The sequence below is a fragment of the Eurytemora carolleeae genome, unplaced genomic scaffold (genome assembly GCF_000591075.1).
Source record: "Eurytemora carolleeae unplaced genomic scaffold, Eaff_2.0 scaffold354, whole genome shotgun sequence".
NCBI classification, from domain to species: Eukaryota; Metazoa; Arthropoda; class Copepoda; order Calanoida; family Temoridae; genus Eurytemora; species Eurytemora carolleeae.
In genome coordinates this window covers 170,856-194,807 of record NW_019396571.1, presented here as the reverse complement: position 1 = coordinate 194,807, position 23,952 = coordinate 170,856, and the positions used below count along the sequence as shown (strand labels likewise).

Below are 23,952 nucleotides of genomic sequence, written 5' to 3'. Positions count from 1 at the left end.
TTGGATGGTTGGTTGGATGGTTGGTTGGATGGTTGATTGGATGGATGGTTGGTTGGATGGACGGTTTTATGAATGGATTGTTTCTTAGTTGGTTGGTTGGATTGTTGGATAGATGGTTGACTGGATTATTTATCGAATAGTTTGTATAGTTGGTACTGGTAGACTGGTTGATTAGTTTTTAGAGGATAAGTTGTTCGTTTGGTAAGCAGGGTTGGTTAGTTAGGTGATTAGTTTTTGGGTTGGTTTGTTGGATTCTTATTTAGATGGTTAGTCTGTTGGTTAGTAGGTTGGTTAGTTGGTTGGTTAGTTGGTTGGTTAGTTGTTAGTTTAGTTGGACATGGTTAGTTGTATGTTTGTTTGAATGGTTGGTTAGATGGTTAGTTGGTTGTTGGTCAGGCAGTCACCAAAAGATTGATTGATTGATTGATTGATTGATTTTCAGGTATATTGCGAAGGGTATGCGCGAGCCCTGGACCCGAAAAGGAGAGTTGAACAGACGATACAACAAGTTCCAGCCAAAGATTGCTTTCCCTCTTAAGGTTTTTTTTTCTCTGATGTGAAATATATCCCGTGTCACATTAAGTATCTCCGATGTGACGTTTATTATCTCCGGTGTGACGTTAAATGTCTCCAGGGTTATGTTAAATTTCTCCGGTATGACGTAAATATCTCCCGTGTGATTTTAGATATCTCCGTTGTGACGGTAAATATCTCGGTTGTGACGTTTAATTTTTTCCGATGTGACGGTAAACATCTCGGTTGTGACATTTAATTTCTCCGATGTGACGTTAAAAATCTCTGTTGGAACGTTAAATATCTCGGTGTGACGTTAAATATCTCCGATTTGACATAAATTTCTCAGTTCACATGGGTCCTCTGTTAAGGATTTTTAAGTACTGATGAAAGAACATGGACAGCACCTTAAAAATATTAAAAAGACGACATTAATAGAGTTTTGTTTTTGTAGGAGAAGCTTGCAGTTTACGAAGTTCCTGAGTCCAAGTACAAGGGAGAGAAGGACGATGCTTAGAACAACTAAAACTCGTCTAAAATTAATCTTCTCAAGTCCTCGAAAGGATTTTTGAAGAATTCATTTCTGAAAATCCAGAATAAATGAAAAGTTGATTATTTGTTTCAGATAAATATGTAAACAGAGAGGTTGTAAGTTGTCCAGTTATTTCACGGTAAAAATTTATTTTCATACAGCTAGTTTCAAGTCAATTTGGTTTAAAGAGTGGTACGATTCACAATTCGGTTTTGTACCTTTTAATCCTTGTCTTATAAGGGATAAATAAGATATCTTTATTTTTTATTCCTTAAAATTGATAATTTTCAATTGTTGTTTTAATCTTTAGTGAATTGCGGATTTAAGCTGCAGAGAAAATGAAGGAAATTGTTAGAAATTAACACTTATCTAGACAGAAAAACAACGATGTCTTCCTTATTGTAATCAAGAAACAGGTTTTAAGCAGTGCTTAGGATAGGATCCGGATCCGTTGGATCCGCAAGATTTTGGCTTCCTGGATCCGGATCCGCAAAAATATCCGGATACAAGGGGTAAAATATCAACCATAAACTGCAAAAAAAAAATTTTACTCCTCTGAACTTCTGAAAAAAGAGATTATAAAAATTTCCTCATTTCTGAATGGTTCAACAAGTTCTAAGATAAAAATATGCAAAAAAATAATTTTTAAAAAATTTGAAAATTATGTTTTGTAAAAAAGATTCAGTAAATCTTAAAAAAATTATCCGGATCCATTTCTTTCCAGTGCGGATCAAGGATCCGTATCCGGATCCGCGTCAAAAATAAATGGATCCTAAGCACTGTTTAAGTATGACATTGTGAATCGACATATCACTCTTGAAAATACAGAAAGAATGTAAACAGTAATTATCCCTACGACAAAAGGTTATTTTTTTTATTTTTTTTAGGTTATTTCATGACTTTGTGACTCAGTGCTTCTTTCTAGCAGATGTATGTCTTCCTATTTACAATACATTAACAGGTAAACTATTTAGCTCTAAGATTAATTCCAGTTTCATAGTTTCCTTTTCTTAATGTCATATTTAATATTATGCATAGAAATTAGAGACACCCACCCATGATTTAATGAATTACAATGTATAATTTAACTATAAGGTGTAAAGAAGGTATGCATGAAATGTTTAGATGCGTCAAAAAATCGTTAATCATAATTATGTTTATTACACAAAGACTATTATGGACATTTTTTACTCGGTTAGAGATTTATGAGACCAAGATCTCCAGGGTCTCCAGGCGGATGTTTCTCATGAATCTCATCAGTAGCTTTTCCAATTCAGCAATATTCTGACTTCTGAGGCTAATTCTTCTCCTACTTAATCTACTCCTAGCTCCAGTATAGACCACCGACTTTCGATTGGATTGAGGTTCGGAGAGTTGAATGCCATTCCTCCGATGATCCTGGAGCCACCGAAGGCTTTTAACAGCATTATGACGACGTTCTCCATCCTGCATAAATTTCAGACTTTGGACACTTTCTTTGAGTGAAAGGTAGAGTCCACACATCATAAGCAGATGGTTTACTATAAAACAGGTTCAACCAAATATCTTTTATAGCCGATAAAACTTGAAGTTATATTGAACTAACCTAGGTACCAAGAACTAGAGATGGGGAAGATCGTTCTTGAGAACAAACGAAATTTTTATTGAGCGATGGTGTCGTTCAGGAAGAAGAAAAAACAATGGACGAACGACTCGTATCGTTTGAAAAAACTAGCGTTTTATTCTGAACGAACTGTCGTGTTTAAGAATTCACACTTTTTAAATCAAAACTGGTCCCGAAATCAGATCTTTTGTATTGTGTATCTGAGGATCAAGCATTGATAGGGAAAATCTTGATTCCTCCCGGCTTTTCCGTGGCGATCGTACCCTATGAGGTAGGGGGTGCGATGAGCCCAACAAAATGACCTCCGGAGCCTCCTGATACGCAAAATTCCCTCCAAGCCCCGCTAAACCGTCTCTGCACGATGATTACTTTAGCATGTTAATTATTAAATTCACGATGAAGTGAGCAAGAATGAGTAGTGAGTACACATTAGTTTCATAAATATTTTACATGTGTATATTGTACGAATCAAACTATGTATATTAGCACCAATCCACAAAACAAAATAGTTTTTGTGAACAACTTAAATTTGTGCTTTTATTTTATGCTCAGTGTACACTTTTCATAAGAAAACAAGTTAAGATCAATTAAATGAATTAATATTTGAACTTTGTGGATTAAACGATTCTTAAAACTATTGTGGATTCTACTAGGAAGAGATACATTTTTTTGATTGGTTAAGCCATAAAAGGTAATTAAAAAAATACAGCACGCGGAGATCAATATGCGGACTACGGAGGCTTGGAGACGTAGCAAGAGGCACGGAGATGGTTTTGTGGGACTTAATGTGATTCTCCGGACTAGAGGTCATTTTGCGGGGCTTATGGCGGCTCTGCACCCCATCCCTCACCCTGCAAGGATAACTTAAATAAGGATTAAGCACTTAAATTCTTAAGTTGTCATGTAGTGAATTTTGAGAAAAAGTGCTGTAAATTTTCGCAATTTTACGAAAAAGTTTTAATTTTATACCTGTTCTAATATATTCCCTTGCTAAACTCTAGTTACAATTTTTAAACAATTATAAGGTTTTAAAGCTCAAAAAACGGTATTGTTAAAAATAAGAATTTTCAGATTTAAATTTTTTTTGCATTTTAGCGCAAGTGGCGCCATAATGGAGCTGGTTAATGATGCCGCTTGTACGGTACAAGCAGCGGCAACTAGTACGTACAACAACGTGACAGAATCCCTTCAGGTAAATTATATACAGTAACAGTTCATTATTGTTTTTTAATTGTTTATTGTCTGACACCTTTAATTTAATCATAAAACGTTATATCAGAGGATGAAAGTTTCGAACTGTGATTTGGCCCAAACCTGACAGTGAGTGTAAAGTTTGGGTCGAAGGAAGGCAGTTACCGTTTTTTACGGTTTTTCAGGTTTGCCCACAAAAGATGAGAGTCGACTTTACGGAGCCCTTTTTCTTACATTGATGGTTCAGATTTAAACTTTTTGTTTTATTTGCAAAGTCATGGTCAAGGCCAAGGATCAAATTTAACCTTCAAATTAACAGAACTAAACGTGTTTAGGTCGTCATTAAAGCCGCATCCTTTGTGGGTAACTCTGTAAACTGTGAATAAAGATTATGTTGTTAGTTGTCTAGTTCAGTGGTGACCACCTTTTTGCGAGTGATAATGGGTTTTGTTTTTGTTTTGAAATGTTATAACAAAAGTTGTTAAATACTCCAAAATCGGATCCCGGATTAAATTTTGTGAAATTGTTTTTTTGGGGTATTTATTAAGATTAAGTTTTCCCTGTGGATGATAATATTTGTGCCCAAACTTAACACTCAATGTCAGGTTTTGAACATAAGCACAGTTTGGAACTTGCTTCTCATGTACGTCAATACCGTTAATATGTTTTATTTATCCTCTTCATTTATGATTTTTGAGACTTATAAACTTATAAGTCAGCAAACTTGAAATTGTAACATGTGCGAAAAGGGAAAACCTTGCATTCTGAAAATGGTGCAGGTTTTTAATAAAAAGGAACCTGACCGCTCACAGTTATAATTTTCGAAAAGAAGAAAATAATGTTAATTTGTAGATATTTTCATATCACATGATATGTTGGAAATAATTTCTTTAATTAATATTATCACCTCGACACAGGAAAAGTTTCTAAATTGTTAATCATAATGCCCAATAATGCCATAATGCCAGACAGTGTCAGGTTTGGAATTTAAGCTCAGCTTGGAACTGTATTCTCTGTTTTACTGTACAGGGGTGTTTATTTTTTTTAATTCCCCCCCTTTGATGTATGGGGGGAGGGGGAGTGAAAAATGGGACATCCATAGGCAAATTTTTTTCATTCCTTTTGGAACAATGTTTTTTGATTTTCCTCCTAAAATCACTTATCTTTCACTTAAAATCATTTATTTCACCAATTCTGTAAATAAAACCTTTGCTCAGTGCAATCAAATATACCTTCTGGGAGCAAAAATTAATTTCTCAAAGAGAGGGGGGGGGTAATAAAAAGATTTTACGTAAAATATACTCCCCTGTTACTGTATTTTCTTTGTGAAATCTGCTCTTTTTAAATCTTTATTGTATTTATCATCTAGGAATTGGCTAAAAGTTTCCAGGAATTTTTTCTCTGCTTGTTAAATAATTTATTCAGTAATGAGCTTTTACAGGGAACATTAAATATTAAAACAGTTTCTGGCACACAGAGATGAGAATGTAGAGTGAATTATCCAAACCAAATATGTGTCGGTAAAATTAAATACTCTCCCAACTTAAAAGAATCGGATACGATATAATCTAGAGAGGGGGGGAGGGGGGGGGAACTAAGGTTTTTGACGTTTCCAACCAACTGCTTAAATGCCTTATTTTAACCTATACTTGACTAAATCTATATTTAGACCTACTTCCAGTCATTGGATTTAAACATTATATAGCTCTTTAGAAAGTCTTCAACAAAATGAAGAAGGTTGCACAGTCTTTGCGGAGAAATTTTGCAAAGATTTTTGCACAGACGCCTTTAAGGAAATTTTCACATTGTCTGTTATCCTTTAATACACATTCATTTTTTGAAAACTTTGCAAATATTTTTGCATATTTGAATTTGCAGGACCAAGAGCTTTTAAAAAATATATAGTTTATCTTAAATCACGCATTTGTTTTTACAAAAAAAAACGTTTTTGCAAAAAAAACTTGTTTTGCAATAAATATTTGAAATTATGCAAAATTGCTTAATTAAAAAAAATCAAAGTTGAGCCCAAGGGCTTTTTAAAAATGTATCAAATGTTGTATCACAATAAGGAAATAGAGGGGGGGGGTCCTTGTGACCCCCCCCCCCAGACTATTTTGGGTAAACATGACCCTAACCTGAATAGGGTTAAGCATTTTAAGGTTTTAAAACTTAGAGGTTGTACAAGAATCTGAGACGTAAAATAGCATGCTGCTTGTTGTATTATATTATGCAAAATTTTTACTCCTACCAAAGATATATAAAAAAAAACGTTTTTTCAAAACGATTAGTAAAATAAACCATTATCCGTAAATTGTGTTGGTTAATACCTTTGAACAGAGAAAAAAACTTCACAAAATGTAATAAAACTAAACCTATCGAAGATACAATTTTGCTTTGAGTGTTATATCTCAAATTTTTGTGAAACACTTTAAACGTCAACATTTCGTAAATGTCTGAAAACAATGCACATCTATACACTTCTTGTAATTTTAATATTTTCTCAGGTCCATTGTCAGACCGTAGCTACCAACCTTCTTAATTATAAATATCAGGATAGATCGTTAATGGATACATCACCAGAGTATCCTGACACATTGCAGGTGAGTAATATTGTAATTTTATTATTGATTTTTTGTGTTTATTAATATTTTTAATGCCAGGAATCTTTTTGCATTTTTCTTGTAATAGACTTACATTGCCGCCTTTTATCGCAGTAAGCTTAGGGTCCTAGTGATGAACATTGAACTTACGCCTCAAAACTTCGCTAAAAAATTATCTAAAATTTTTTTTTTAAATGTCGAGCTGAGAGCCATTTTAAAGAAATAACAGATCAAAGAAATCACTAGTAAGTCCGAAAATAAAAGTTTTTTTAGAAACAATATCTCGATCAAAAGATTTATCTAAAGCCGCTGAATACTGCTGATATTTTTATTTGTTTAAAGTTATTAATTTGTTTGTTTTATTGCCAAAAACCAGTTTTTGCACTTAGTTGTATATTCAATAATATTTAGACATTAGACACATACAATGATATTTAGACATCTTATTTAGACATTAGACACATACAATGATATTTAGACGTCTGATTTTGACATTAGACACATACAGTGATATTTAGACATCTTATTTAGACATTAGACACATACAATGATATATAGACATCTTATTTAGACATTAGACACATACAATGATATTTAGACGTCTGATTTTGACATTAGACACATACAATGATATTTAGACATCTTATTTAGACATTAGACACCGTATTTAGACATTAGACACATACAATGATATTTAGACATCTTATTTTGACATTAGACACATACAATAATATTTAGACATCTTATTTAGACATTAGACACATACAATAATATTTAGACATCTTATTTAGACATTAGACACATACAATAATATTTAGACATCTAACTAGTTATCTAATTAATGAATCTGTATGTAATCAATCAAATCAATGTTTTCTGACTGATCTTTTGTCAATATATTTTGAAGAATTTTTCAGTGTTAATAAGACACATTTTTTATCGAATTTTTTCTTTAATTGCTCTCAGCTCGCAATTAAAAAAAAATGTTGACTATTTTTTAGTGAATGTTTAGCAGAAAATCGACTCACCCTAATGTACTTCTTAAAATTGAGGGTCACCTTAAATTACAAAAACAGCCCCTTCAATGCAATAATTAGTTGTTAAAACATAATTTATTATACAGCCAGTATGGATTCTTGGTGAGCAGTGGAGTGCGAAACATGATCTGGATGAACTCAAGGATATTGTCATGTCTAGGCTTTGGTTCACATACAGGTATTTATATAGACCCCCTCCCCCCCCCACCCTAGATTTAGAGGAACTCAAGGATATTGTCATGTCTAGGCTTTGGTTCACATACAGGTTTTTATATAGAACCCCCCCACCCGCAAGGAAAGGAAACATTATATGAAACTTTTATTTGAATTGTTGTAGGAGGGATTTCCCTAGTATTGGTTCTAGCGGGTGTTCAAGTGACCAGGGCTGGGGTTGTATGCTACGCTGTGGACAGATGCTTCTTGGTTCCTGTCTTCAAGATCTACATCTTTCCAGGTAGCTTCAAAACACCAGGGTTGGCAGAAAACAACAGCTCAAAAAATTCCACTGACAGTGTTTTTTTTTTGAGTTTTATTGGGTTCTTTATAACTTTCTAATTTTCGCCTTATCTTTACTTTATATTGATAAACCATTCAAGTAATGTAGTCTACTTTCAATCATATTGGTTATCTGGTGGTTTACAACTTTACAGCACTAAAATTGACACTTCACTCAAGTGTGGTGAATGAAACCGATGTTCTTAACAAAAGGAATATTACTTGAAAAATAAATTATGATTCATTCCGAAATTCCGATAAATCGTAAATAATGCTTAGGATCCGGATCCGTTGGATCCGCAACATTTTTGCTTTCCGGATCCGGATATGCGGATCCTCGGATCCTGATCTAAGGGTCAAAATCAAAAAACGGCAAAAAAAAATCAACCCAAATGAAGTATTAGCATGAAAATAAACGGAAAAAAAAGGAAATAAAATTTTAAATTCTTCTTTTGTTAAAGAAATCAAGAAATGTTTATGACCTTTATCAGGATCCGGATCCATTTTTTTCTAGATCCGCATCATAAATCAAATGGATCCAAAACACTTGACTAATTACAATTCTCTCCATTGTTTCTGTGAAGATAAAATGAACTGAATCTTCTGTAATGAAAATTGCTGTACTTATATCACATTTCATCTTTATCTTCGTAAATATATGTTTTGATGGTTTGTCGCGCTGACCGGTCTTAGCGGATAATTTCTTTAAATAAATATCAGTTCAATGCAGACTCTTGATATTTACCGTATATATATCTGGATAAATAGAGAGGTGTTAGTTTGTTACAGCGCATTTAATTTGAAAAAATCAAGGAGATACGGGCAAGATTGTTACACTTCTAATCCATATCTTTACAACCTTATGTCGTAGACCTTGATATTTTGACATGGAAATGTGCAATAGTAAAGATGTAAAATATTAAAAATTACACTTAAAGTTTGAAAAAATGTACAAATTAGATAACTTTCATAAATGTTTTAAATAAAAAAGAAAAAACGTAAAAAATTTGAAATTATAGTTTTATAAATTACATAATATATATAGATTATAAAATAGAAACAATCGTTACATCATGCATTTATTGACTAGGAGGTGGAGGTGGAGCTCAGAATCTTGGAAGGAGGAGAAATACAGAAATATTTTATCAAAATTCCAGGAAAATATTAAGATGATACTATTCTTAACTTATTATTAATCGTTAAACAAATAAAGGGATTGTTGGTGTGAGTTCAAGTGACCCTCAATGCGAAGATGTCAACGCCCGATTTACAACGGTAGCCTTGAAACCTTTATTTGATCAAAAATGGGGAAGATATCATCGTGGTTTTTCTAACTAGTTTCTGTTTCTTTTCTTAAACAAGAAATGCGCAAGTTACTTTAGCAGAGAAACTGCAAATGAAAATAAACAGTTTAAAGAAACAAAAAACATTGATAGCTCGCAAAGAGTTTATTTCTGTTTCTTCTCAAACAAGAAATGCGCAAGTTACTCTCGCAGAGAAACTAATTTAACTCTAAGGGTACCGTTGTGAATCGGGCATTGCCATCTTTCCATGGGAGTCACTTAAAACTACGCTGACAGTTCCTTTAAGCAAGACTTATATTCTTCAAAATGGAAAAATGTGGTCCATGGGGACTTTACAAGGAAAAGGAATGATGTTTATGGTCCATGGGGACTTTACAAGGAAAAGGGAATGATGTTTATGGTCCATGGGGACTTTACAAGGAAAAGGAATGATGTTTATGGTCCATGGGGACTTTACAAGGAAAAGGAATGATGTTTATGGTCCATGGGGACTTTACAAGGAAAAGGAATGAAAAAAAATATCTTTAAATATTGGATTTGTAGGACAAGAAATCAGCCCCGTACAGTATTCATCAGGTAAATGTGAACGCTTTGCGCCCCTCTTTAAGAGATTGCGTAGAGTTTAAAGAGGTTAAAGCCAGATTTACAAAGGTATCCTTAATATCTTTGTGTGATTGTCGCCTTCAGAGATATGTGTGCGTAAAGTTACCCAAACACTTGCAGACAAAAATTAGTTTGTTTGTAATCTTTGTGACATAAACAATCTCAAGAACTGACGAGGGGTCAACCCAGACCAAAATATATTTTTAATAAATGTGGAACTAACATCTATTTTTTTTACTCTACAGAGGTTTGGTCCATCACCATCACCATCATTTTAAATATACGCTTGCAGACAGCCATTAAATGCCGGTGGACGCTCTGCACTGTATTGAGTAAATACTGTACGTACACGTTGCCGAGACTGTACGTACACAGCGCCGAGACTGTACGTACACCGCGCCGAGACTGTACGTACACAGCGCTGAGACTGTACGTACACAGCGCCGAGACTGTACGTACACAGTGCCGAGACTGTACATACACAGCGGCGAGACTGTACATACACAGCGCCGAGACTGTACATACACAGCGCCGAGACTGTGCGTACACAACGCCCGCCGGCATTTTTGGGCTAAAAACTTTACGCTTACAGCACCCCTTTAATAGTATTGGTTTCCGTCTTTATACGTGCACCAATCTTTTTTGCATTGTACATAATAAACCAATAATAGATTTTCCTGCTTAAATAAAAGATTTGTCCAAATACTTGCTTCCTGTCTTGTAAGGTTCAAACGTGTTTTTAAACTTTTTGTAGATTAAAAAAGGAAGTATCCGACATCCTTGATTGGTAAGAGGCTTAAACTGTGAATTGGACTCGCCATACTCAACGAATTAAGAGATTATGAAATTTCCAAATCTCTGAATTGTTAATCAAGTTTTAGCATAAAAATAAGCGAACAAATTCTGCTTTGTTAAAAAATTCAGTAAATCTTAACCTGGACCGGACCGGGATACATTTTTTCCAGTGCGGACCCAGGATCCAGACCCGCATCAAAACTAAATAGATCATTTCTAAGTAATGCTTGAAATTAAACCTACACTCCCTTCGACAATGAATTTTATATTTTAAGTTGTTTATTGGTGAATGTTGTATATTTGTTGAATATTCTAAATACTGAAATATTCTGAACTAATTTTGAATACCTTGAATAAATATTTCAATATTTTAAACCGGAATTTGGTGGATTTGCATTATAAAAGAACTAAGAATGAATATCATTTTATCATTATTTAAATTATTATCATGTCGTTATCATCATGATTTTGAAAATCATGATCATCATAATCATTAATACTATGATCATTACCGTTATTATCTATCTTTATATAATAAAACAAGACATTCGTATATATATATGTCTGCTATATTATTATAATTATTGTGATGATTATGATAACTAGGATTATTATTATTATTATTATTATTATTATTATTTATTATTATTTTCGACATCGTTAGTGTCATCATTATTTTATTCAGAGCAATACTTTTGACCCAGAAGTTCAGAAGTTACTCTGAAAATAGTTAATATCCCGACACGGGGACTTTTGTCAATAAAATGTATACCCCGGTATAGCTAACAACGACGAAATGCTCCTGAGTGGTCGTCCATTAAATATTATTGAAGTGCTTTATATTTGTCAATGTTAAACTTTACAAATATATTAAACCACTCAACAAATATACTCATTCAGGAATATTATCAAAATTTAGAACAAATATGGATTTTGAACATTTATTTATCGTTTAGATATTATGACCATTGACCACGTGTACATGATTTTGCTAATGGTCATGTACTGTGTAGATTTCGTTGATGGGAGAAAGTGTTGAGAATAAACCAGTTGGTACATGGTTCGGACCCAACACAGTTGTACAGGTATGGTTGATACACAGTTTGGACCTAATGCACTTGTACAGGTAAGGGTTGGTACATGGTGTTAACCTAATAGTTGTACATTTCCTAATCACTTGTACAGGTATGGGTTGGTATATGGTGTGGACCTAATACGGTTGTAATACGGTTAGGGTTGGTTCACAGTTTGGACTTAATACAGTTTTAATGGTAAGGGTTGGTACATAGTTCGGACCTTTTACAGTTGTACAGGTAAAGTTTGGTACATGGTTCGGACCTAACACAGTTGTTACAGGTAATGATTGGTACACAGTTTGGACCTAATGCACTTGTACAGGTAAGGGTTGGTACATGGTGTGGACCTAATACAGTTTTACAGGGCCTAATACACTTGTACAGGTAAGGGTTGGTACATGGTGTGGACCTAATACAATTGTATACTTATTGGTTGGTACATAGTGTGGACCTAATAAGGTTGTACAGGTAAGGGTTGGTACATAGTTGGAACCTATAATCCAGTTGTACTGGTAAGGGTTGGTACATAGTTCGGACCTATTACAGTTGTGCAGGTAAAGGTTGGTACATAGTTTGGACCTATTACAGTGGTACAGTTAAAGGTTGGTACATGGGCCAACAAATATGATCACTCTACCTACCAACCAACCTACCTACCTACCTACCTACCTACCTACCAGTTTACCTACCTACCAACCAACCTACCTACCTACCTACCTACCTACCTACCTACCTACCTACCTACCTACCTACCAACCTACCTACCTAGGTTCTAAGGAAGTTGGTGCGTATGGATCCATCAAATGATATTGTTATCCATGTTGCGATGGACAACGCTCTCATTCTTAGGTAAACAAACAATAAGATCAAATTTGAAAACTATATTTTCTAATTTTTCTAATTTTAAGTCTTATTTTAATTTTTAAGACATTAAACCATTTTTTTATATCTTCATTACTAAACAGGACTGACTTTGCAGAAAATCCGATTTTTTTAATAGACATTTTCGCCATTTTTGTTAATACGAGTAAATTTGAAAACCAGTCATTTCTTATTTTGAAAAGAATTATTTTTTTTTTTTGATTCTTAAAAATATGATTAAATACTGTTTGTCCTGCAGTGAGGTTAAACAAGCAGCGTTCTCACCCATGGAAGGGTCGGTTGACGGGGAAGGGGCGGCGGCAACCTCCTTAAAGTGGAGACCTCTCCTTCTTTGTTTATCTTTAAGGAACACTTAGTTTACTGTCTCCAGATTTACATATATTTGGATTCCAGAGTATTTTTCCTTTTAACAAGAGTGATTGTTCAATTTTGTTACAAAATAATTCCAAGAATTATTACTATAAAAGAAAGAGAAGAAAGCCCCAGATGCATGGGCGTATACAGGGTTTAATTATGTTCAATTTTACTACGGCATCTTTCCAAGAATTATTGATAAGAAAGAGAAGAAAGCGTCATATGCATGGGCGTATACAGGGTTTAATAATGTTCAATTTTACTACAGCATCTTTCCAAGAATTATTGATAAGAAAGAGAAGAAAGCGTAATATGCATGGGCGTATACAGGGTTTAATAATGTTCAATTTTACTACGGCATCTTTCTAAGAATTATTGATATAAAAGAAAGGGAAGAAAGCCCCAGATGCATGGGCGTATACAGGGTTTAATTATGTTCAATTTTACTACGGCATCTTTCCAATTATTGATATAAAAGAAAGAGAAGAAAGTGTCAGATGCATGGGCGTAAACAGGGTTTAATTATGTTCAATTTTACTACGGCATCTTTCCAAGAATTATTGATATAAAAGAAAGAGAAGAAAGAGTTTAATAAAAGGGGATAAATATTGTGCGAAGCTGCAAATAAAGGCCCCCCCCTTATCTCTTTTGAATTTCTGGGGAAAGGCAAAATGAAGTTAAGAGGAAACACAGTTTTTGGTCATTCCTTGATAATTCCTCCATCCCTTAATCTATAAAAACATTAAGGATGGTATCATCTTTTCTAACTTACCTTCAGATACCGAATTTAAAGAATTTGAGCCGCGGTTTAAATTTAAGCCGCGGCTTAATTATGGTTTCTTTCACTTATAATTGTATCAAATGTTTCAAGATTTAAGCCGGCGCTCGATTTAAACCGGGTTTTGGTGGATTTAAGCAGCAACTTAAATTCGTTAAATTCGGCCTCTGTTTATTTAGTTAAGCCTTATGTCTTATCTTCAGACTCTTAAAGGCCCTTGTTAATCAAGGATAAAACTCTTGAAATTGTGTCGACATTATGTTTAATTTTGCAACAATTGAAAATTAAGTGTGTTCTTCAAAAGGTTAGGATTAACTGAAATAAACCCTGTTTATATCAACGGATTAAAGACATGTTTAACCCTCCCTCAGGTAATCTTTTATAACTTTATGATTTTACTTTGAGAAATTTTATAACTAGTATTATTTATTTTGACACATTTTATAACTCTTATATTAATTATTTTGAGCACCTCTTCCTGGAAGGGTATGGGACGGGATGTCGGTATACATCAAAAATCGGTCAATATCAATTAATCCAGTGATATATTTAATAAGATTGTTGTGCCTCCAAGTATATCTTTTTTGGTGTAGTGCAACCTTGCAGCCATTCAAAATATGGTTTATAGTTTCTTGTCTTCTACCTTGCAATTCAGTGCCTGCCTGTAAACATTTTTTTTCTAAATCTTTGCATCATGAAAACATTTAAGTTTTTAATTCTTTCGTTTAGAAGTTCACTTCTTAATTTGAAGAAAGTTTGATATAAAGTTTTATGGAAGAATGGTAATATTAAAGTTATGGATCAAAACGGAATCTCAAAATGATAAAAGAGAATTTACTTTCATGTACAAGTAGTCAAAGATATGTTTTAAGTGAGGAATATAATTTCTGTAATTTTCTTTTTTAAACATTTTTTTTGGTTAAATTATTAGATTGCTTTATGAGGAGTATTAGGCACAATTAAGCACAATCGGTGGCACAGCTGTTTAAACGTCACTGGTGATATTTCAAGTCTTAGTGTAGATAAATAAGTCGAAGACTGAATCTCTTGTAAAATAAGTGCAGGTTATTTTTCCCTTGAAGTAAGTGCAGTTTTATGTATACTAGGCTGCGCCAATCTATTTCTAAACATTTTCTCTTTTTATACATAATAAAACAATTAAAAAAAAGTTCACAGATTTTAACAAAAAATTTTGTAGATTTTTAAAATTTCATGAAAACCGAACTGGAAAACTTATAAAATTATTATCATCCATTAACCTTTTAGAGATAGTTTAGTTTCCAGTCAAAGCTGGGTTACCAAGCTTGTTTATTATATTCTGTCAGTACATTATTAATACATTTTACAGCCTTTTGACCAACATTACCGACCTATGATTCCCCCAACAGAGGGAGGTTAAGTTACTTAACGTCCCTTGGGACAGTTATGTAAAATAACCACCCGCTCAGCAAAGTTTTCAGGAAGATATTCCCTCATTTTCATCTCTAAAGCCAGCCGATAAAATTGTGTACAACTACTTTTTCGGGGAATTAAAAATTTTCCTCGACAAATATGTCTACAAAATATCCCTGGCTGCGCTCTGGATGTTTTGTAGGCCAAATTGGTCGAGGAAACCCTTGGTAAAGTAAAATTCCCCCTAATTCCGTGTAAAGTAGTTGAAAATAATTATTCCTATAAAGCTATATATATATATATAAAGCTAAATCTTTTTCTCAGACCTTTTGTTGTAAACCTTACAAAAACATTAATATACAGATAATACTACTACATTGTTTTTTGAAAACAATACCCCATCAAATACTGTAAAAGGTTGAAATAATGAATAGGGTTAAAGGGACTGTAAACATATTTTCACGATGGGACTAAGTAACCTTTTTAAACAAATCTAAATGTTAATCAATCCATTTCTTGCAATTTAATCTGTGAACACTCCCTTTAATTTCCCAGTCTATCTGTAATCTGTCAACACTCCCTTTAATTTCCTAGTCTATCTGTAATCTGGAAACACTCCCTTTAATTTCCTAGTCTATCTGCAATCTGGAAACACTCTTTAATTTCCTAGTCTCTGCAATCTGGATACACTCTCTTTAATTTCCTAGTCTATCTGCAATCTGGATACACTCTCTTTAATTTCCTAGTCTATCTGCAATCTGGATACACTCTCTTTAATTTCCTGGTCTATATGTAATCTGGATACACTCCCTTTAATTTCCTAGTCTATCTGCAATCTGGAAACACTCTCTTTAATTTCCTAGTCTTTCTGCAATCTGGATACACTCTCTTTAATTTCCTAGTCTATCTGCAATCTGGATACACTCTCTTTAATTTCCTGGTCTATATGTAATCTGGATACACTCCCTTTAATTTCCTAGTCTATCTGCAATCTGGAAACACTCTCTTTAATTTCCTAGTCTTTCTGCAATCTGGATACACTCTCTTTAATTTCCTGATCTATATGTAATCTGGATACACTCCCTTTAATTTCCTAGTCTATCTGCAATCTGGAAACAATCTCTTTAATTTCCTAGTCTATCTGTAATCTGGAAACACATTGCAGAATCTCTAATGTCCAGTGTTAAACTATGTTTTTATGAACCATTAATCTCCGATTTATGTGATAGGTTAAATCTTTAAATCCAATTTAAGATGATTAAATGGTTTACAACCAAACATATACCCTTTCTTAACCCTCTCAATCTATTTTTATTTATTTTTTTATTTAAAGCAAATAGGCTGAGAGAGTCGCTTATCTTTTCTTAAATTTTTCGATTTTTGTAATCCTTGATCTTTATTGTTGTAAATAATATGAATACACATCTAGATTGTATAAGTATTACCCAGTACTTGCTTCATGTGGTTGCCCAGGCCCATTATTTTCTTCGTGTGGTTGCCCGGGCCCGTTTTTTCACTTTTTCTGATTACACTGCCCATTTTAACTTTGTGCGGTTGCCTAGGCCCATTTTTTACTTTCTTTGTTAGCTCTGGTCCATTATTTACTTTGTGTGGTTGCTCTGGTACATTTTTCACTTAAGTGGTTGCAAAGGTCCACTTTTCACTGTGTATGGTTGCCCAGGCCCATTCTATACTTTGTGTGGCTGACTTTTTATGGTGGCTCTGGTATTTTGTTCACTTCGTTTGGTTGCCAAGGCCCATTTTTCTCTTTGTGTGGTTGCCCAAGCCCGTCATTTTCTTTGTGTGATTGTCCACTAGCCAGGCCAATTTTTCACTTTTTGTGGTTGCCCTTTTCCATTTTTCACTTTGTGTGGTTGCCCTGGTCCATTATTCACTTTGTGTGGTTGCCAAGGCTCATTTTTCGCTTTGTTTGGTTGGCCAGGCCCATTTTTCACTTTGTGTGGTTGCCCACTGCCCATGCTTATTTAAAATATTTTTTTAGTTGCCCAGGCCCATTATTCACCTTGTGTGATTTACTGCCCAGGCCCATTTTTTAATTTTTGTGTTTGCTCTGCTATTTTTTCACTTTCTTTGGTTGCCCAGGCCCATTATTCGCTTTGTGTGATTGCCTAGGCCCATTTTTTCACTTTGTGTGGTTCTTTAGGTTCATTTGAAATATTTTTTTATTTGACCAGGCCCATTTTTCAATTTCCTGGTTGCTAAGGCTCATTTTTAATTTTATTTAGTTGCTCAGACCCATTTTTTACTTTCGTCGTCCGGGCCCATGTTTTGCTGTGGATGGTAGCCCGTGCCTTTTATTCATTAGTTGGTGCAGTTCACTGTGCCTCACAGTCTTTGTTATTCGTTGAAGACTTCCTCCTGTTCTCAGATTTAACTAATATAACTGTTTAGACCCAGGGAGTGCTGGGAGGTAGACCAAATCACGCCTTATACATTCTCGGGTTCGTTGAGGACCAAGTAATTTATCTAGGTAGGTATTACCTATATATTTATATACAAGGTTCCTCTCATAGAGATTTTAAGTCTTTTCCTGTTTTATCAAAGGGACAGTACCTTAATTTCAAATAACCCTTTCTTTAAACATTTATCAGGTCAGTAATAGCTTCTAGCTTAAAATTGTTTGATTTCTGACTGACTAGATTTCTTCATTTTTTTCTCTGTAGCAAAAATGAGCAATAATTTTCAAAGTTAAAGAAATCTTGTTCATTCTTGTTCATAGTAAGGTTTTAAGGGAACCTTGTGTATTCGAGAGAGTCTTGAAAGACGTTTACAGTCCCGTAAATATCTGTCAGTTTTGACAAAATAATCTAATTTCTTATAGTTCAACAAAATTTGTATTTGCAAATTTTTTACTGCAACTGACCAGGGAATTTTACAAATAATTAATTTCATTTAAAATTCGGTGATGGTGGTGGACCAAACCTCTGTAGAATAAAAAATTAGATGTTAGATTAAAATATATTTCGATCTGGGTTGACCCTCGTCAGTTCATGAGATTGATTCTGTTTTTTTTTTTTTTTTAACTCATTTTTCAATTTACACAACCATTGAAACTGTAGAATGAACGTAGGACAACCCTAAAAGTTTAATTTGATTTTTGACAGATCAATTTTTGAAAGTTTCAATTGTTAAGAGCGTTTTTTAGAATTGAAAAAGCATGTGTATTGTGTAAGCCTTTTTTTATTTATTTGTTTTTATAGGGGAAAAAACATTCCCCTTGGTAAAAGAATGTTTCCAATTTCACCCGGCAATATAAATATTGCCGGGTGTTTTAAATTCCATAATTAACATGATGAAAAATAATGAGTTCACCGTTGAAGTCTTATTATATTTCAGAGAGTTAAATTTTCCAGAAATAAATAAAAGTTGGTACAATTTTTCCCCCCAATTTTTAGAAGATATTTTTGAAAAAATGTTTTTAACTAGTTCAAAACACAGGACAAATTCATTAAAAATCATTGACAATTTAAAACTCCTTTTTTAGAAGACCGAAGAGCTATTAAGAAGAACAAAAATGTTTAAAATATTTATTCAAATATATTTGCTTTTCTCATACTTAGTTCTACATTTTTACTTTCCTGCATAAAAAAATCAATAAATTATATATATTATCAGTCATGTATTTTTAGATCCACATGTGACACAGCCAAATGTTGAAATGGACTCTTGGCTGCATTTAAAACCTTTCCTTGTAAACTCTGAAAACGATCTTAAAATGGAATGTGATTCGAGTGAGGCAACGCGGCCAGAAAATCCGCCAAGTGAAATATCTGAAAATGCGGGAAAAGAGCGTGAGTTGACCGTAACGGATGAGAGTGCTGGACAGAGAACCTTCGAGATATCTGAAGAGAGTGAGCTGGTAAACCTGCTAGAACTAGTTGAACGTCAGGATCGAAGCTTTCATGTTTATAGACCTGGCAGGATAGATATTAATCAATTAGGCACAGACATTTTTATATTCGATACACCGATTACAATATAAACAGTTGAATTCCAGTGTTATCTATATAAACTAGGGTTTTAGGGTGCTTCGAAAATCGAAAGAACCTCCACTATATTTGAAATTCAAAAGTGAGATCAATTAAACAAAACAAGCAAATTGTATGAAGTAGGAATGTAACTGTTAACTATAACTTAAGTAATAATACTTCTGTTTTATGTTCAGCTTTTTCAAGGATATTTTGTGAACAGTTTGTTTAATTTTCGTCATCTTTTCAACTACTTGGAATTAGATAGTTCAATGATAAATGAATGTGTTATTAAAGATCCGAGCCTTACTCTTGCTTTTTTCTGCAAAACTGAACAGGATTTTGACAACTTGTGCATAGGTTAGTTGATTTATACTTTAATGAACATAATGGTCCTTCTGTAATTGAATGTCATGCGTTATTCACAGTGGTATCCTTTAAACCTTAATCTGATTACTGGATCAGCCATGTCGGTTTTTCAGTAGAAAAATGTTAAAATATCTTTCTTTCTTGCACAGTACACCAGATAAACTAGTATATCTCATTTATTTTCAATCAGAATAGGATTTAACGGTTACCATTGTGAATCAGACATGCCACTCTATAAATGAAGGGTCTCATCATCACATGACATTACGTCTATCTGTGAGGGTGAGGGTCTTTATTTTCTTGAATCCAACTTTTATACACTTTTTTGATCGCTAGAAACCTTTTAAATAATTGTATTCCCGATCTGGGAGGTCCAATTTTGAAGTCTCTTGTAGATTCCATTTCCTTTATGTTCCTTATCACACTGCAGCTACAATATCAGCTGTCTGTGTTCAGGATTTACCATTGGATTATATATGAAATGTGGGATAGAAATTGTTCTTCTAAAAAGTATGTACTTCCATAATATTTGTCAAAATCAGAAAAAGCTTTTTTGGGGATACTGCAACTGCTATGCCACCCTATGAATAGTAGGTCACTTCAAATAACTGTTCAGTTCCTTTTTAAAAGGAATATTAAAAGAAATTTTTATATTTTAAGAGTTTCAAGAGAAGATGATATCTGTGGAGAAATCTCCTTTGTTTGAAATGATGTCAGGTAATTAACACTAATTATACAGATGGAACAAGAGTAGTAATCTTAGTTAAAGGTGATTGTCCTGGCTGCGGCGCTTGGCCCCCTAGCCGTGGCGCTCGGTCCCCTAGCCTGTCCTAGCCGCAGCTCTCGGNGTCTCTTTCTTATAGATGATAAAAATGCAAAACCACTACTAACGTTCCCCTAGCCTGTCCTAGCCGCAGCTCTCGGCCCAGAAAGTGTCTTAACCCAATCTAGCCCTAAAATAATACAAATTTCATGTATATTTTTTATAAGGGGGGGGGGGATGGGGTCCAAAAATATTTAATTAGATATACTCATTAAAATTTAATTTTTTTATACTTATTGTCATGACTTATTTTTAGCTTGAGAATTGTAGACATTGAGATCAATGCTTGATCTCCTCTTTTTGGTAATCCTAAGATTATTTCAATTTTTAGTTATACCTAGGAACATATCTAAATGCAACCAATTAGAGTGTCGATTGTAGAAACCAAACAGCCAATTAGAAGCCGGGAAATTTTAATTTTGAGCGCCATTTAATGAGAAAACTCTCCTCGGTCAGAATCTGGTAGGGATTTCCAAATGGAGGGGAAAAAAGTGGATTACGTAGAAATCAAAANTCCTAGACATGCACTCCCCCCCCCTAGGCCCCTCCCCCTATTACCAGAGGCAGGCTCTAATTTATTAAACAGTAAACTTACACATATATTCAGATTTTTTTACTTTTCTTATCAATCGACAATGTCACAATTTGTCCATTTTATGATTATTTCTCAAATTAAAATTATATTTTAAACTTTATTTTTTTCTTAATACCGGTTTTTTAGGGGGGTGCACATCAACCGTTATGGGGGTGCGCCAATGCATTTTTTGGAATGTATTATTTTAACAATAAATTTTAGGCGCACCCCCCCAGGCTAAACCTCCACTACGCCCCTGTATATAGTGGATTAAGCAATTGGTATTAAGGGTATCCAATCCTAAGGTTTTCAGCTCGGTCTGCATTGTATTTGAATCTCACTCTTTCATTTCTACTTTCTCTGGCACAGCAAACCAACTCATTCTGCTTAGAAATCATTTTGGTCCTAAGTTAAACAAACTAAACTGAATTTTTAAATTGGCATTTGCGATTCATGATGTTCTATGATGATCAGGAATGAACGAAATATTCATACTTTTGTTCGTGAAAATTGATTATTAAATAATGTTTTTTTTTCAAAGAAGTGTTATGCGGATTTCTGTTGCAGTATTAATGGAGGAAACTAAGAGAATTAAATACTTTTAAATACTGTTGTGAATTTCGTTGTGAATCCTGTTTGCCTCTCTCCTTTAAATGAACAATCACATGAAACATAGGTGTCATATAGCTGTAATTTAAACCCCCTCCTGTTGATCTCAATGTTCTTTTCAATCTCATTTTTTAGGAAATTAAACCTCCCACCATTGTGAATATTCAGTGTACCCGGCAAATTGGACTGGGAAAAGTTTTTAGTTCAAAATCCTGATTAAAAAATCCCTTTTCTTTTATTTTTTTTCTGCGATGTCAAAGTTGGTTGAAAATGAATTATAATCTTGTCTATGAAGAAGATATATAATTAAATATTAAGTTTGTGATCTCCTGACTCCAGCAGACCTGTCAATGTCAACCTTGCAACTACCTTGTTAGGGGAACAGTCACGATTTTAATCCCCCCCNAACCCGAGGGCGCAGCCCAAGGGTTTATAATTGAATCCCGACTCTTGAATCTTGTTGAATACGGGGCTATTCTTATTTAGTAGTTTTATTTTCGATGGTTTGGGGGGAATAATAAATTAGACATCAAACTGCATGGGAATTCCCCCCCCCCCTGCACACACACTTTGATACTTTTTACCCAATTGTGCATTCCGCACCTGGCTCCTTAAAATGACGTATTATCACTAATTTAGCGGAAAAAAAACTTAGAATATTTTACATAAACAAACCCAAAATCTGAAGAGGTATGGGGACGAGCGGTGTTTTTTGTTGGTTTGGAATGATTTTTTAAGTTTTCACCCAATTTGCAAAAAAAATCTTTAAATATTCTTAACACTATGAGTGAAACAATTATAGAAGTTAGTAAAGATTGATAGTAAAATTCTGTATAGAACTTTAGTTAAAAAAATTACCATCAATCTGGTTTTTTTGATTTTTTGTCCTTCACTGAAATGTTTTAACGGCTAAACTGAATAAGTCCCGGTTTATTTGGTTTGTAATATGACCATATAAATGCTGGTTACAAAATTCTGCACTTTGACCTTCTTTAATAAAAACCATGAAGAAAAAAAAATGAAAAAAGAGAAGACAGTTTCTAAACTAACTAATGGAAGAAATGGAANCTCTCCTTAAATTTCTCTTTTCTTAATCGAGTACTAAAATCAATAAATCCATTTTTGAAAATTAACTTCATTTGTCAAAAGGTCTTATCAATTTAAAAAGTATGCTATTAAAGGGATTGAAAGCGTAATTTCATGTGACCCTCCATGCAAAGATGGCAATGCTCAATTTACAACGGTACCTATGAAACCTTAATCTGATCAAAATCTGCAAGATATCGTCGTTTTTCTGATTTAAAAAGTGTTAATTTATGTGAGATTTTCTTTTGTATCATTTAAGTAAGAAATGCGCAAGTCACTTTTGCAGAGAAATTGCAAATGAAAATGAACAGTTTAAAGCAACTATAACATTAATATCTTAAATCATTCTTGATCAGACAACCCTATCAAGGGTACCGTTGTAAATTGGGCATTACTCTCTTTGAATTACGCTTACCGTCCCTTTAAGATGTTTTTTTTTTTTTTAGAACGTCCATCTGAAATGTACCCACAATTGCAACCTTCACGTGATATATCAATACAGGTAACTAAACTGCTTAACACCGGACAGGACAAAATTTTGAAAGGACAGACATCTCAAAGGGACAAACTCATATACAAAGTCTTCAGAGGGACTAACTCGTAATAGTTCAAAGGAATCTTGACTCCTTTATGGGGAATACCTCTGAAAGGAGCCAATTCCTTAACAGACAGTGCAGCGTCTCTTCCTCCTGTGCTTGATTTTTTTTACTAGCTGAAGTGTGCCTGTTGAATTTTGTAAAAAAAAAAATTCTAACAATCAATTTTTTTAAGAAAAAAGTATGTTACCCAAGGGTATACTTGCTCTAATCTTCAGTGAGATCTGTTCTCGACTGCAGAATATTCCAGTATTTTTTCTGTTTGCGTATTTTCTGGAAATAGTTGGCGGATATGTGTTGTTTAAATTTTTTTAGACTACCAATTTATCGGAAGGTTTTTATCTCGGTGTCGGCATTTGTTGAAAATTTCTGTTTTTTGTCCGAAGAGAAAAGCTGAGAAAAGCTGGCAGGATCTAGTTTCCTTCTTATATGTTGGTGCCAATGCTCTGATACTCCAGGTAATTGTGAAAGGTTTATTCTGCTCCGTCAGCTTCCAGATATATGTGGAGAGAGATGTACTATGTACCAGTTCTTGGTGGTTAAAGGAGGATTTATGGTTATACTATGTACCTGTCCTTGATGGTTAAAGGAGGATTTATGGTTGTACTATGTACCTGTCCTTGATGGTTAAAGGAGGATTTATGGTTATACTATGTACCTGTCCTTGATGGTTAAAGGAGGATTTATGGTTATACTATGTACCTGTCCTTGATGTTTAAAGGAGGATTTATGGTTGGTAAATATCGACTTA

The 23,952-nt window shown here is 33.9% G+C and overlaps 2 protein-coding genes across 2 annotated transcripts in view; both read left to right on the top strand.

The window, feature by feature from the left end:
• LOC111705675 (39S ribosomal protein S30, mitochondrial) overlaps positions 1 to 1,139 on the top strand; it is a gene marked incomplete in the record, with an annotated part of 16,947 nt that extends 15,808 nt beyond the window's left edge. The window contains 2 exon segments of the mRNA XM_023478303.1: positions 443 to 539; positions 968 to 1,139. Of these exon segments, the coding sequence (XP_023334071.1) occupies positions 443 to 539; positions 968 to 1,030 (160 nt within the window).
• Positions 1,105 to 23,952, top strand: part of LOC111705676 (cysteine protease ATG4B) — a 28,651-nt gene continuing 5,803 nt past the window's right edge. Inside the window, exons 1-17 of the mRNA XM_023478305.1 lie at positions 1,105 to 1,184; positions 1,933 to 2,006; positions 3,744 to 3,840; positions 6,344 to 6,439; positions 7,563 to 7,654; positions 7,814 to 7,930; positions 9,062 to 9,128; positions 9,819 to 9,851; positions 11,687 to 11,758; positions 12,519 to 12,598; positions 12,870 to 12,977; positions 14,068 to 14,134; positions 17,568 to 17,646; positions 18,806 to 19,117; positions 19,442 to 19,504; positions 20,174 to 20,230; positions 23,052 to 23,107. Coding sequence (XP_023334073.1) covers positions 1,978 to 2,006; positions 3,744 to 3,840; positions 6,344 to 6,439; positions 7,563 to 7,654; positions 7,814 to 7,930; positions 9,062 to 9,128; positions 9,819 to 9,851; positions 11,687 to 11,758; positions 12,519 to 12,598; positions 12,870 to 12,977; positions 14,068 to 14,134; positions 17,568 to 17,646; positions 18,806 to 19,117; positions 19,442 to 19,504; positions 20,174 to 20,230; positions 23,052 to 23,107 — 1,425 coding nt within the window. The 5' untranslated portion in view covers positions 1,105 to 1,184; positions 1,933 to 1,977. The remainder of the gene's footprint in view (positions 1,185 to 1,932; positions 2,007 to 3,743; positions 3,841 to 6,343; positions 6,440 to 7,562; positions 7,655 to 7,813; positions 7,931 to 9,061; positions 9,129 to 9,818; positions 9,852 to 11,686; positions 11,759 to 12,518; positions 12,599 to 12,869; positions 12,978 to 14,067; positions 14,135 to 17,567; positions 17,647 to 18,805; positions 19,118 to 19,441; positions 19,505 to 20,173; positions 20,231 to 23,051; positions 23,108 to 23,952) is intronic.